The 16404-nt window shown below is 41.2% G+C and overlaps 1 protein-coding gene across 1 annotated transcript in view; it reads left to right on the top strand.

The window, feature by feature from the left end:
- The first annotated feature begins 216 nt into the window (after nucleotides 1-216).
- LOC140199011 (prostaglandin F2 receptor negative regulator-like) overlaps nucleotides 217-16404 on the top strand; it is an 80697-nt gene continuing 64509 nt past the window's right edge. Inside the window, exon 1 of the mRNA XM_072260386.1 lies at nucleotides 217-545. Within this exon, the coding sequence (XP_072116487.1) occupies nucleotides 497-545 (49 nt within the window). The 5' untranslated portion in view covers nucleotides 217-496. The remainder of the gene's footprint in view (nucleotides 546-16404) is intronic.

The following is a 16404-nucleotide window of genomic DNA, read 5'->3' as shown; positions in this document are numbered from 1 at the left end:
GTAAGTCTAGCTGCTTTCAAACTATGAGCTTATTTTGAAAAACAGCACTAGCCTTCACACTCCAGATAGAAAATCACGAGTTCCCGCAAGGCGGGAAAGGGGTCGGTGGATTCCCTTTTTCGGCCGGAGGTCCACGACCGCTGGCCGCGCCCTCTCCCCTCGTTGCGCCAATTACCTGCCCGATACACTTCCTTGGTGCTGTCGCATGGTGTCTACGGCCCGCCTTCCAGGGTTCAGAGAGTAGCAACTTGGGAGTACCTGACAATTGGTTTTATTTCATCAAGTGTCGCAGTAGATTATCAAAGAAAGTTTACAAAGTTGTTTATTTTTTTTTAGTTTAATTGAAGTTTAAGGGTTGCGGTTTGGAGTTGCTAATATTACAGAAAGTGGCACCTGGAGCGAGAGCGTGACGTGTTGGAAAGGCTGGGAGCTGCGAGCGCGGGGAGAGGCTGCCGGCATCGAGTGGATCCCACAAGGACACGGATCCTGGAAGGACATGCGGCGGTCGGCGTGGTTATTTCTGCTACTGCAGGCGCTGAACTGGGGTGAGTTTTGTGGCTCGGCTGTTACAAAGGCGAGTGTGCGGCGAAACATCTGGAGTGTAGCGGCAGGATGATATGGTCGCGGCTGTGGGGGGGGGCGGGGTGGGAAGGGTTGGGGTAGTGGGGGGTTGCCGGGGATAAGCTGGCTGTGGTAGGGACGGTGAGTACGGCGTTTTGGTGAGGGAGAGCCGCTGTGGGTGTGGGGAAGATGAGGGTCCACAGCTGGTGTGGAGTTTCTCCGCGTTGAGGACTCGAGGCTCAGCAGCCCCCACCGCCGCTGTCTACCGGTGGCGCTTGTCTCTGAGATAGTCCTTTCTGAACGACTGTATTTCCAACTCGTTATCGACGCTGCCCAGAACATTACGGGGAGGGGTTGCCCTGTTTCATTGCTGCCACCCTTTGCGTGGATTGTGAAGGTGGGGGGAAGGTTAGACAAGGGGAATTTAGTTTTATTTCATGGTTAATTCACGATCTTGAAATCTGGAAAACTGCAGAGTCTTGGCGATTGTTCTTTCGGGATTCAGAGCCTTTAGGAGTGATTTAAGAGTTTGCAGACTGTCTTTGATTGAGTTGCTGTAATTTCAGTCTTCAGACACCGTAGAATCGGAATGGTCTGTACCCATTGTTTATGATAGTGATATTTTAACGTTGTGAGCGAATGTGTCACTGATTTCAAACATGCGACTCTGCACTCCGACAAGAAGTTCTCACCGTCTGTTCTGTTTTACCAGTTTTAAACTGTTTTTTGAAAAAATCATTTCCACATCAACCTTCCACGAATAAGAGGAGGCTGGGCACCGCTTGAATATAGTAATTACATGCGGTACAACCCCGCAGTCCAATATGCTGTCTGATTCGGAATTACACAATTCTTTCACCTTACATACTGTAGGATCCTTAACGAGTTTCAGAAATGAACATGTACATCTTAAGGAGACAAGGGAGTAGTGATTGCGGTACACAATGGATTGCCCTTTGCAATGCTCCATGTTTGGTAGTGTGGTGGCTTGTTCTCTGCCTGCTTTTTTAAAATTGAAGGCTTCTTAATTGCGTGCATCTTGCATTTCAGCAAGGTCTTCAAGCCAAAGACTGTGTTTCATAAATAGGTTCTACAATAACACATACTGATAATCTAACTTCAGCATGGGATTTCTGTGTAGTAACCCATGTTCTTGACGTAAATGACTGTCACTTAAAATCGGGATCTGTTTCTGTTCAAAACCTACCACAGCGATTAAGAGATTTCCTTATACAGGATACTGCCATTGAATCCTGTACACAGTGCAAATGCAGCTTGAATGATTCACCCTGGATGAGAACTCTCAAGATCATTTGGTTTCACTCTTACAACCTCAAATCTGAATAAGCATGTAGTCTAGTCTGTCTGAGCTCTAACCTCAAATGCTGCTGATAGTATTTGCTACAGAATGCATTTAAGCTCCTCAAAATGGAAAAACTTACACCAGATGTTTTTGTACACCTCACTGTTGCTATGGTGATGCCCTAAAAAGTTTTACAAGGAAGTTGGCAGCTGTTTCTTGTGAGGAGTATGTGTGGGGTCATGGTATTGTGTTTCCAATTGCATTTGTATGGGTTTTTGCAAGTTTTCAATCTTCTTATTGAAGTACAGTATTACTGTGCTAATCACACCCTTTTACATTACCGACACAGTTATTGTTAATTTGTAACCTTATACATTTACAAATCATCCATTTTTACCAGACAAAATCTAATGGTTCCTCATTGTGATCAACCAACAATTATCTGAATCCAAGCACAATTAGATGGAAAAACTGAAAGATTACAGAAGCAGACTATAGGAGACTTTTAAAAGGTTGAATGAAAGGGTTTATGCAGGGAATTTCAGTGTCTAAATCCTAGCTAGCTGAATATAAAGTTATAATTATGAGAAAGGGGTTGAAGATGCACAGGATGTCACAAAAATAGGTTGTGCAGGGCTGAGGAGGGACACAGAAGGGCAAACAATATGAGCATGCATGAGAAAAAGTTTAAACCTGAGGCAATTGGGATACTGGGAACCACCATAGTTCAAAGGTAGAGGTGAATGGGACTTGGATATGGCTCATGTGTCAGGTGAAGCTATAAAGAGTTGAAAATGGAAGGCTGTCCAGAAGACATTGCAATAGTCATAGAGTTATAAAGCACTCCAGCCAAGGTGTCTTCCTTATCTTGATCCATTTGCCCATGTTCCTCAATCTTTCCTGTCCATGAACCTATCCAAATGTCTTTTAAACATTGTAATTCTACCCAACTCTAGCACATCTTCAGGCAGTTCACTCCATGTACCCTGTACTATCTGTGGAAAAACTTGCCTCTCAGTTGCCCTTTAAATGTGAACCACTTTAGACCTATACCTTCTAGTTTTAGACCTCTACCCTGGGGAGAATGACTGTGAGTAGTCTCTCATAACTTTGTAAATCTCAGTAAGCTCCACCCTTGGCCTCATCTGATTCAGGGAGAACAGTCCCAATCTCATACTCTCCTTGGAGGCCGCCAATCCCAGAAATAGACTTATGAATCTTCTCCATACTCTCTTAAACTTAATCACAACCTTGCTATTGTACAACAACCATCCAACTCTCGTAGTCAGTACCCTAATGCATGTTCCAACACTTTAGGAACAACTTCTTTCCCCTCTGCCATCAGATTACTGAACGATCTATGAACACCACTCATTATTTTGATCCCTATTTATTGACCTTTTATATCTAACTAAATTAAATTGTAATGTTTAGTTTTTTTTATGTATTGCAATATACTGCTGCTGCAAGAACAACAAATTTCATGACATATGTGAGTAATAATAAACCTGATTCGGATCCAGTGAAGATAAGCATGCCAGGGTCCTTCTCCACCTCCTAGTTTACCTGTGTCATTATTTCAGGGAACTATGTACTTCTAAGTCTCTCTATTCTACAATTCTTCTCCTGATCCTGATGTTAACTGAGTACGCCCAGCCCTGCTTTTAACTTTACCAAATTCATCACTTCACACTTGACATCTCCATAACTACATGGGTGGAGGTTTGGCAGAGTGTTGCATTAGTCCTATTTGGAAGAGGCAGTAGAGGCGTACCTCAACACTAGGACACTGATCTTCCATGCAGTCTTTTCCTCCTTTGAATTTTGGGGGTGTGTGGATCAGGTTATTGAAAACACCAAGTTTGTTGCTTGGGTCCCAGATTATGTCTGCAATGTTTCCTAATGTAACTAGACTAGCTGGACAAATACTTTTGCAACAGGAAAGTGATATACCTGGTGTATGGGTGCAAATTTTGATGTAGAACTTTACATTTTTTGGAAAGTATATCTACTAAAATAGAATTCATGAAAGTCTTGTCCTGGAATAATATCCAATGATATCACTAAGAATGATAATGGTAATTTTCTCACCAATGAGCAGACACTTCATGTCTTTAAGGGATTTTTACCTTAGCAAGATTTGAGGGACAAATAATGCAAACGCTGCCAGCATAAATGTGGACATTGTTACAGTTCTATGTTTATTATATATAAATCTCTGCTCCCGAGAGACAACTTAACAGACCTTTGCCTTCTGTTTTGAATTTGGTGTCATGTGTTTCAGTTTCATTTAAATGTTCACTGTTGCCATTGTGTCAGAACCAAGTAATGAACAAAATCTGCTAGAGTCTTGACATGTAGATAAGAAAAATCAAGCGGTTGTTATGATTAGGGTATAAGACATTTGAGACTGCCTGAGTTGTGCTGCAGAGTCCGTATGCTGTTGAGATACATTTTCCATTTGGCAACCAGACAGAGTTTGCCTTTGTACCAACTTCAAATTGTACAAAAGCGTTTTATTTCAACTGAAAGAAAGAGAGTAATCAAACATTTGCTCACTTCTTCAGTTCAGAAAAAAATGTGCTTGGACACTCCTAAATCATGTTCACTTTTCTCCTTGCTCTTGCACAAGGAAGTGTTTGACTTTTGGGTGACTGATTTCCTCAGCAGTCTAGGTAGGTTCATGAAAGCAGTGGAATGTGATTTATACTTGTGCTGTGTTAATGCTTGCTTGTTTTGCTGTGTTTTCAGTGTGAAAGCAATTGGACAACTTTTAAATTTATGAGCAAATTAAATAAATACCTTTTAGAACTTTAATTTTGTATTGAATATTTGCAAGCTAAAGCAAAACTCCTGTTATCTTCAGAATCAGGTTTAATATCACTGGCATATGTCGTGAGATTTGTTGCATGTGCCATAGCAGTACAATACATTACATAATAGAGGGGGAAAGTGAATTACAGTAAATATATGTAAATTCAATAAGTAGTGCATAAATAAAAATAAAGTAGTGAGGTAGTGTTCATGGTTTCAGAAACTCGGTGGCAGAGGAAAGAAGCTGTTCCTTACTCACTCTTCCTTCAGTTAGTCCTGACGAAGGGTCTCGGCCTGAAACGTCGACTGTACCTCTTCCTACAGATGCTGCCTGGCCTGCTGCGTTCACCAGCAACTTTGATGTGTGTTTCCTGAATCACTGAGTGTGTGTCTTCAGGCTTCTGTACCTCCTTCTAATAGTAGCAATGAGAACAAGGCATGACTTGGTCCTTAATGATGGATGCTGCCTTTTTGAGGCATTGCTCCTTGAATGAGTCCCTATTTGTGATTAAAGCTGTATACAGAAACATTAACCCAAAATACTGAAATCAGAAATTCTGTCCTCATTTTAAAAGAATAGGGTAGTGAAAGTGCAGAACGGAATGATGTGTGTCACTGGATTTCCTTTTGCCCTGCTTATAATGGAGTCAATGAATGAGCAATATTAAAGCTGTGGTCTCCATGGAGGTTGATGTTCGCAGGGATGTTTTGGGATCAGAAAGGAGAGTGAGTGTTGGTGTTGTGGAATTAGAAGTCAGGCCGGAGTCTAGGTCTCCAATCCATGCTCTGCGTTTAAAGGCCAGCAATGTGGGCAAGTAACCAAAGAAGTCAGGGCCTTCTCTTTGTGCTCAAAAGCCTGCATCGTGGATGTGTGACAAAGGACATCCATAGATGCCAGGCTGGCAAGCACTGTGGAAAAGGAATGGTGGCACACCAGGTCTACAAGTTTCCCCTCCTTCTCCAGAGACAGGAGGGCCAGTGACTCCCTGGATACTGAGCTGCCAAGTCTGGAGTTTGGTCCATCATTGGTGACTCCAGAGTTCAAGGCCTGAAGTTTGGGGATCCATCATTGGGTACTGGGGTCAATACTGAAGATCTAAGGCCAAAGGTCAATTGGAAGTGCAGAAATTGAAGCCTGATGCCCAAAGCCCTGGGTGTACTAGTCGTAAGTCCACTGGGAAAGTCAGAGTCGGGTGGTGACCCAGAGGCCTGTCCTGGTGTTCAAGGACTGTCTGTCTGTGAGTGGGAGGGAGGGAGAAAAGACTCTTGTAATGCTGCTGTTGTTTTTGTCTTGTGCTGTGTTCTGCTGAGTATTATGGGTGTGCTGTGTTGGCATTGGCACTGGAATTTGTACTGACGCTTATGGGTTGCCGCAGCCTCTCCCTAGCTTGTGTTGACTATAAAAGCAAACTATACATTTCACTGTATGTTTCAATGTCCGTGTGATAAGTCTGTTTGAATCTGAACTGGAAAGTTTCCCAGTTGCAGAAGGCAGCTGGTTTCTTTCCACACTTTATTTATCCTATCTGTATTATGTTTCCATGGCACAGTTCCTAGAGAATCTCCATTCATGGATACAAATGCCAGATCTCATACCCCTTGGCTTTGTCCATGGTCTTTCTGTCTTCTGTCTCCAACACCAGGATCAAAATTGGGTTCTTGATTAGAGCTGAACACAAGTGCTTCTGTCAGGTGATACCTGAGGGTTCTAACTTTTAGTTGCCTGTAAAAAATTTGACATTATATTCACTTTGATTAAACAAACCAGAAAATGTAAATACTGCAAGTCAGACAGCATTTGTAGGGATTTATCATTTCATATTGATGTCCTTTCATCAGAGCTAGTATAGGAAGAGGAAAACTCAGTCCATTCCAAGTCCAGCAATGAAGTGGGAAATCAGCTTGTTAGTATCAAATGACCCACATTGCCTCTGACTTCCAAGATGCAGTGTACAGGTGTGGAAGTCATAGTTGACTTGGGAAGACATCAACGGTAGCTCTCTTTGGAAGGAAATGCATCTGATCTATTTCAACAGAAAATCTGCAGGTGCTGGCAGTCAAAGCAAAATGCTCAAAATGCTGGAGTAACTCTGCAGGGCAGACAGCATCTATGGAAAAGAGTATAGTCAATGTTTTGGGCCAAGACCTTTCATCAGGACTGAACAATTACTTTTACCTGAGCAACACACACACACAAAATACTGGAGGAACTCAGCAGGCCAGGCAGCATCGGGATGAAACTTCGTCTGTACTTTTTTTCCAAAGATGCTGCCTGGTTTGCTGAATTCGCCCAGCGTTTTGTGCCTGTTACTCAGACTTCCAGCATCTGGAGATTTTCTCTTGTTTGTACTTTTACCTGAGTTGGTTCTGAGAAGAACTGCTTAATTATTGTTGGATGTACCAAGGCGCAGGTAAAATAATAACAGAAAGCAGAGAAAAGTGTAACAGCAGAAAAGGTAGACAAAGTGTATGGTCACAGCGATGTGGCTTATGAGGTCAAGAGTCTAAGAAGAACAATTTACTCTATTTTTTCTTTGTTGTTATCAGGAGTTAATCTGATGACAGATGTACTCTCAGTGCATATGCTGACTCCACTTTTGCTGTGGTTGTTTTGAAGTGCTACCTGTACTGGCTTTGCATCATTTTTGAATTTCCTTCCCTCTCATTATCCTTGCTTTATACACCTCTACCACATTCTGACTAGGCATAAAATATTTCACTGTTGGTGGGCAAATCCTGTGTTGGAACTGTAGTTTGTACTAAGTTCAGTTCACCCATCAACTGATTGCATTGGCTTTTGGTCTGGAAGGACCTACATTTTTTTTAAAAAGTTATTTAAGGCAAAGAAGAAATTTCTTCACTCCCAGGGTAGCAATTTTAAAAGAATAATTTACTGTAGAGGTACAGTCATTGAATGTATTCAAGAAAAAGATAAATAGAATTTTATATATGAAAAGATATTAAATATATCTAAATATTCACAATGTTTTAATGTTAATATTACGTTCTCGAGATGCAAGGTATTTGGGTTATTGCAGGAATTGTCACTGAGGTAAAAGATCACCTGTGTTCACTGGCAGGCTGTAGAGGCACAACAGGCTGAATAGTCTACTCCTATTTCTGAGAAGGATAAAGGACTAGTGTTCTGAAATTTCATAACTTTGTGAATACAAATAATTGGGAATCAGATGTGATCTGATTTCAAAGGCTGTCCCTTTCCTGACCAGGTAATTCTAATTTAATATTTAAAGATACTGTTCAGAACAACTCTGAAGAGTACACCGACATGATAAATTACAACACAATGTAGAGATTGCTGATCAAGCAGAGAACTGCACAGTTCATTAAAGTGTAGCTTATTAAATGTGAGCGATTGAGATGTATGGACGCTCAAAGAGACCATGTACACAAATCACAGAATGGTAATGCATAGGTGCAGCAAACAGTTAAAGAAAGCAAATACTAAGTTGGCATTTGTTTGAATAAAGACGAAGTGTTACTGTAATTTTATATAAGACTTTGGTGAGGCCAGCATTGAAGTATGCCATAGCAATTTGGTTTCATCATCTAAAAATGAACGCACTTGCTGTAGGGGGAATGTAGCAATGTTGTTGGGATTGTAAGTTTGTATTATCAGGAGAGATTGATAGACTACTTCTAAACATCCATGGTGCTCAGCATGAGCGCTCATCGTAAATCCAGAGTGTAGGGGAAAAAGAAATTACCTCATGAAAATGTACAGAAGTCCTGCAGGACTCAAAAGTGTAGATGAGGGAAGATGTTTCCCTCAGCTGTCTGTAAACTGGGGTTACACTAAAAGTAAAGAATAGGTCATTTAGGACTGAAATGAAGGGAAATTTCTTTACTAGGGGAAATGGGAAACTTAAATTCTCCACTCCAGAGTACAGCAAAGTCTGTCACAGATAATGTTCAAAACTAAAGTTTTTTGGATATTTAAGGGATTCAAGAGATAAGCATATATGCAGGAAAACTTTTTTTGTGGGCGATCACCCATGATCTTGGTTACTTCATGAATTTCACTGCTGGTGCAGGTTTGAGAGTGAATAGCCGCCTCCTGCTGTCTCTATTGTAAACATTGGATAAAGGCACTTGGTAAAATGAAAATCTGTGAAAATTTCATTTTGTGAAGTGCAGTCATCCAATTCATTTTTTCCATTGGAGCTGAGTTGGTGTTAATTGTTGGATTGTCCTCAATACAGGTCCTTAATGTAACATCCTTTCTTTCAGTTCCACACATCGGCCCTCTTACTATACCTGTCCCTTGTGCTAATCGTGCAACTGGGCTTCATAATAACGTCGAGGCCTTGATTCCACAGCTGTTCATAAGCAGAGTGAGCTGAGAGTGGCAACCAGACCTGAGCATCACTCACACTGAGACATTTTAAAATGTCTCTAATTAGAGGAGAAATTGATTAAAATAATAAAAAAGTTAAACAGATCTATGTAATCACTCCCAACTAGACAAACTATACTATACAGTGATATTTTAAAAAACACAAAATTACTTGCCTTATCTTCAGGCTGTTAACTTTATTCAAATAAAGGATACCTTATAAAATGCAGCAGTTATGCCTGGCATAAAGCTGAGTAGTATGGTAGCAGATACAACCATTGGGATCTGAACATTTTTATAAGTCTTGGCAAAGCAAGATGCCCTTTGTGACCCCCAGCATGCTTTGTATTTCTGTGTTGCAGGTCTGGAACATGTTGAGATTTGTTCTGCAGCTAAACGGCAGCTTGTGGCCTGCCTGCCAGCCAACAGTAATTTTTGGTCCAGTGGTTATATTACTCTACGGTGTTTGCCTATTGTAGCACAAAATGCCTGCTTTTCAATCAACTAAAATGTACATTAGGCAGTGTAAAACTTTGTTGCTTCTCTATAAAAATATGTATTGTTGCATTCCTTGTGTCTGAATTAGTCACTTTTTTTGTGGTAGCTAAAATTATTGTTTACAGAAACATTCCTATCCAACATATCTAAAGGTCAGATTGTACAGAGACTCAATATTTCTACTATTTTCCACAAGGTTACCTTGAAATGTTTACACTCGCACGTAATTAATCTAGGATGATGCCTCATTGCAATAGTGTGCATTGTTAGCAGGGATGTAGTGAAAGTCCTATTTTAAAAAAATACTCTATTGCAATGTCCAGATGAGCAGGGTGTTCCAGCAATATCCTGAATGATATATTTCTCTCCAAACCTCCAGGACTAAAAGAATGGATTATAATTACTTTGTTCCATTTCCATTGTCAGCAGAGCTACAACTAAGCTTCAAAGTACTTTAATTGGATTTGAAATGTTCTGTGAAATCTTGACTCTGTGATTAGGTGCAATGAAAGACAATTATCTTACTGGACCGTAATGGGCACTGACTGATGCCTCACAAAAATATTCCAGCCGTTTTTGTTTTTGCTTTGTATTTTATTTGGCTTTGATCTGAAAATTTAACTTGGAAGAATGGAGTAAAATCTTCTTGCGCAATGCCTCCAGTTGTGTTTATTAAAGCTTAACCTTCTTTGAAATTCTGAACACCTTTATGCATAAATGAAGAACACTGGGAAGGCTAATATGATGCAATTTGATCTTCTCCCATTATTTCTACCAACCTTGCCACCTTCACTGATCTACACTTGCCTTTCATAGACTTTACATACACCTTGATGTCTTTCTGTGCTGGTGCTTCACATTGTGCTGGCTTCTCCTCTTGGCCTGTTAAAATGTTTTCACTGAATATTCTCCCCATCTGTGTGGTGTCATTGACAGCAAAATTAATAATGAAGTCTCAAGGGTGAAGCTCGAAAGCAAACTTGGATTCCATTCAACCTTGAAGTTCCCATGGCTGTCATTGCCACAGAAGATATGTGGCAGTGATGGGTGGGAAAATGATGAAGGAATGTGACAGTCAGCCATTTGAAATTGATGTGCCTTTAGATGTACTCTGACTGATCTATGCCTTCACTGTTTTAATCATAATTCTTTTACATATTGTAACCCAGTTTAAAAATATTGTTCCATTCAAGTCAAGTCACTTTTTATTGTCATTTCAACTATAACTGCTGGTACAGAACATAGTAAAAAAATGAGATAACGTTTTCCAGGACCATGGTGCTACATGAAACAGTACAAAAACTACACTGAATTACATAAGAAAAAACACAAAAACTACACTAGACTACAGACCTATCCAGGACTGCATAAAGTGCACAAAACAGTGCAGGCACTACAATAATTAATAATAAATAATAAACAAGACAGTAGGCACAGTAGAGGGTATACAGTAGTAGGTTGGTGTCAGTCCAGGCTCTGTGTATTGAGGTGTCTGATGACTTGGGGGAAGAAACTTATGTAGTCTGGTCGTGAGAGCCCGAATGCTTCGGTGCCTTTTTCCAGATGGCAGGAGGGAGAAGAGTTTGTATGAGGGGTGCGTGGGGTCCTTCATAATGCTATTTGCTTTATGGGTGCAGCGTGTGGCGTAAATGTCTGTAATGGCAGGAAGAGAGACCCTGATAATTTTCTCAGCTGGCCTCACTATCCGCTGCAGGGTCTTGCGATCTGAGATGGTGCAATTTCCGAACCAGGCCATGATGCAGCTGCTCAGGATGCTCTCAATACAACCTCTGTAGAATGTGGTGAGGATCGGGAGTGGGAGATGGACTTTTCTCAGCCTTCACAGAAAGTAGAGACGCTGCTGGGCTTTCTTTGCTATGGAGCTGGTGTTGAGGGAGCGGGTGAACACCAAGAAATTTGGTGCTCTTAACGATTTCTACAGAGGAGTCGTCGATGTTCAGCGGAAAGTGGTCACTCCGTGTCCTCCTGAAGTCAACAGCCATCTCTTTTGTCTTGTTTCACATTCGGAGACAGGTTGTTGGCTCTGCACCAGTCAGTTAGCTGCTGCACCTCCTCTCTGTATGCTGACTCATCGCTCTTGCTGATGAGACCCACCACGGTCGTGTCATCGGCAAAATTGATGATGTGGTTCGAGCTGTGTGTTGCAGCACAGTCGTGGGTCAGCAGAGTGAACAGCAGTGGACTGAGCACACAGCCCTGGGGGTGCCCCCGTTCTCAGTGTGATGGTGTTGGAGATGCTGCTTCCAATCTGGACTGACTGAGGTCTGCCAGTCAGGAAGTCTAGGATCCAGTTGCAGAGGGAGGTGTTCAGGCCCAGTAGGCTCAGCTTTCCAATCAGTTTCTGAGGAATGATTGTGTTGAATGCTGAACTCAAGTCTATGAACAGCATTCGAACGTACGTGTTGGCTAATCTTCCAGAGGTTAAGCTTCGATTATATACATTTGGATGGATTTATTTTACTTGTTTGGGTAAACAGCACGGAGCAGGCCCTTCTGCCCCAATGAGCTGCATCACCCGGAACCCACCTATTTAACCCTAGACTAAACACAGGACGATCTACAATGACTAAACACAGGACGATCTACAATGACCAGCTAACCCTAGACTAATCACAGGACGATCTACAATGACCAGCTAACCCTAGACTAATCACAGGACGATCTACAATGACCAGCTAACCCTAGACTAATCACAGGACAATCTACAATGACCAGCTAACCCTAGACTAATCACAGGACGATCTACAATGACCAGCTAACCCTAGACTAATCACAGGACGATCTACAATGACCAGCTAACCCTAGACTAATCACAGGACGATCTACAATGACCAGCTAACCCTAGACTAATCACAGGACGATCTACAATGACCAGCTAACCCTAGACTAATCACAGGACGATCTACAATGACCAGCTCACCCTAGACTAATCACAGGACGATCTACAATGACCAGCTAACCCTAGACTAATCACAGGACGATCTACAATGACCAGCTAACCCTAGACTAATCACAGGACGATCTACAATGACCAGCTAACCCTAGACTAATCACAGGACGATCTACAATGACCAGCTAACCCTAGACTAATCACAGGACGATCTACAATGACCAGCTAACCCTAGACTAATCACAGGACAATCTACAATGACCAGCTAAACTGTGCGTCTTTGGAACGTGGGAAGACACTAGAGCATTCGGAGGAGATCCACACATTCACGGGAATGATGTACAAACTCCTGACAGAAGGAGCCAGAATTGAACTCTGAACTCTGGCTTGGCACCCTGAGCTGTAGTAGTGTCGTGCTAACTCCTTTCTACAGTAAAACTCGCAGTAATCCAGTTTGTTTGGGATTTTGGTGATGTATTAGAGGTTTTTTTTTCCAGACTATTGTTGCAGTGGTATTGTTGAATGTTTAAAATGAGACACTCTCTCCTCAGGTGCATTCAAAGTACTCCATTCCACTATCTAGATGAGCACAATCAACCCCTCTGTATCCCAAGTGGTGTACCTCTCCAAACCACCAGTAGAATGATATATTACGTTAGCTCATCACCACCTTCTCAAGGGCAACTAGGGATACGCAATAAATGCTGGCTTAGCTGGCCACGTCCACTTCCCATAAGTGAATAAATTTTAAAAATTGTTTCATTTCTACTGACAATGTAACATGCAACTTTTAACATTCCTTCCTGAAATTCATGCTGGGGCTTTTTTGATCAGATGATCTTGGGCATAAAATTTCCCTCGTAATTGATGTTAAACTTGCATGTTATTTTGTTTCTACTTCACTTTATTAAATAAAGAAGTAACATTTGTATTTTTCAAAACCAAAGACACAGTTCCTAAATCAGCTACCTAAATCATGCTCCTCCTGTTAAGTCACTTATAGGTTCCTGTAAACTGCTCTCCTCTTCCTTAATGGAACAGCTTCGCTATATTTTCAAATTAAAGTCTACCATTTCCTTGCGTATTCTGCTCTCTCCTGCATCATCTATGGGCAGACCTTTAACATTATTATCCTTTGAACATAGTTCTAAGTTACCTTGCATTTCCTTTTGATATTATTTTCAAGTATATGGTGACAAGGGGAGAACTGATCCTGATTCAGGTCAGACCCCCAGAGCTGCCTGTGTTCAGTATGCACATTCTTCCTGTCACTTTGTGGGTTTCCACTGGGTGCAGTGATGTTTTTCTCTCATTCCAACAACATGCAGGTCTGAAGATTATATTGCATCTTTCAATGCAGATCAGTAAACAAAGGAGCTGGTTGTGGACTACAGGAGAAATGGAAATAGGCTAACGCCCATCGACATCAATGGATCTGGGGTTGAGAGGGTGAACAGCTTTATGTTCCTCGGCATACATTTCACTGAGGATCTCACATCGTCTGTGCATACTGGCTCTTTCACCTCAGATGGTTGAAGAAATTTGGTATGAGTCCCCAAATCTTAAGGACTTTCTACAACAGCATAGTTGAGAGCATCCTGACTGGCTGCATCACTGCCTGGTATGGGAACTGTACTTCCCTCAATCACAGGACTATACAGAGAGTGGTGCAGACAGCCCAGTGCATCTGTGGATGTGAACTTCCCATGATTCGGGACACTTACAGAGACAGCTGTGTAAAAGGGGCCCCAGACCACAAACTGTTCCAGCTGCTGCCATTGGGAAACGGTACCGCAGCATAAAAGCCAGGACCAACAGGCTCCGGGACAGCTTCTTCCACCAGGCCATCAGACTGATTAATTCACGCTGATAAAATTGTATCTCTATGCTATATCGACTGTCCGGTTGTACATACTATTTATTACAAATTACTGTAAATTGCACATTTCGACAGAGACGTAACGAAGATGTTTATTCCTCATGTATGTGAAGGATGTAAGTAATAAAGTCAATTCAATTCAATAATAGAATCTTTGGAACTGTGCAGAATGTGCATTAGAGGAAAATAAGTGGAGAATGGGATGGATGATATTGTTGTGAGATTCAGAATCTAGATTAGATCAAATTTACTGGTCACATGTACATCGAACCGTACAGTGAAATGCATTGTTTGCATTAATAACCAGTATAGTTTAAGGGACACATTTCCACTGCTAACATAGCTTGCCCACAATGTTCAGCTGAGACAAACACGCAAAACCCCATGCTATCCTCCACCATGCATAGAGGCTCACTGGCCCTCGTCATCAGGACCCTGTGACTGCTGTCCTTGACCTCAGGCATCACAGGATGGCCTGCTAACCTGATGTCCGTGCTCAGGGATCACTTGTGTTACTCTAGACCAATTGACCGGCGTGGTGTTTCCAGACATGCCCACACTGTCCTCTAACCGAGGGACTTGATAACCTTGATGATATACTCGATGGGCCGAATAACCTACGCCTGTGTTGTAAGGAAAGAAAATCTGTGTCTCATTTCTTTCGTACTTACTCCAGCAACCACTACCCTGAATGTTATGGTTAGGCTAGATTTTGACTCAAGATCTGTTTGCCGCTCTTTTATAAGGCTCTTGTCTAGTTTAATCATTCCTCATAATCCATAGCTTCTGGCTGTTCCATCTTCTTCTGGAGCCTCTTTACTTGGTTTATGATGTCCTCAATCCCAGCCAGTGATTGCTCAAGAATTTGGAATTTCAGAATAACCATTTACTTCTGAAGTGGTAGTCTCCTATAAATGCAATTCATCTGTGCTGTAATCAGCTAGCGGTGCTGAATAGATTTATTCTGGAGACTGGATTTATACTACCAGTCCTGATGAAGGGTGTCAGCCTCAAACGTCAACTGTTTATTCATTTCCATAGATGCTGCCTCACCTGCTGAGTTCCTCCAGCATTTTGTATGCGTCCTCTGGATTTCCAGTATCTGCAGAAACTTGTGTTTATACTAGTGATCCTGTATTATGGCCACTCATTTCATGGAAAGTTGCCCTTGCAGAATTCACAAATGTGGGTTAAAGTTGGCTTTCATGGAATGTTTTGGGGGAGTGCATAAAAGGTAGATAGAAAAAAAATTCTTTTTCAACTTGCCTCTCTTGAGGTCTGCTCAAATGACACAGCGTAGCGCTATAGAAAATCATGATACAGATTGTTTTCTAGGAATGTAATCACCACCAGCATAACTCTCTCCAGGTGTTTTATAGAAAAGATAGATTAGTCATGGAAAAGAAAATCAGAGATTTCATGGAATCAAAACTGGAAGTTTCATGAAGTGTATTAAATATTGATGATTTGTTTCACTAGAGCCAAAGGACTTTGGACAGATTCATTTGTGGTTTTGGAACTTGGAAAGACGTTCAGAAAGTACATGATTGTTTCTAGCAGTTGGTAGACTAGTAATAAGAAACATATGTTTAGGATTATCACCAGAACATGGATGGGCATAAAGGCGTTATTAAAATTTGGAATGCTTTACCACAAGTGGCTATTGTAACAAATGTGTAATGCTTTTAAAAAGAAATCAGTTGCATATTTAAAAGGAAGAAGGTATTTTATTTATCATTGAGGAATATTTAAAACAATGCAGGAAAATTGAGCTGGAGAGATGAATTGGCCATATAGTGGATCCTATGATTGCATTTCATAGTTCAAATCAAAACAACATTTAAATACAGCAGAATTGTTTTCCTTTTAAAAATTTCTGCTGCGTTTGTGAATAAAACCAGCATTATACCCACAGCATTGCTTGTAATTTTGTGAGCATTTAATTCCTTTACCCAATTCCTTGTTTTACCAGATAATTTTTTTTTTAAATGGTTTAGGAATGTAAATGAGTCATGGACTGCTTGAAATTGGGAGTCCTTATTTGATTCTGTAAGCAGATTTCTATTAAGTATCCTGCATTTCCT

The sequence above is a fragment of the Mobula birostris genome, chromosome 6 (assembly GCF_030028105.1).
Source record: "Mobula birostris isolate sMobBir1 chromosome 6, sMobBir1.hap1, whole genome shotgun sequence".
Taxonomy (NCBI): domain Eukaryota; kingdom Metazoa; phylum Chordata; class Chondrichthyes; order Myliobatiformes; family Myliobatidae; genus Mobula; species Mobula birostris.
Note: the sequence above shows the minus strand (reverse complement) of the source record. Positions and strands in the feature narration are given on the sequence as shown.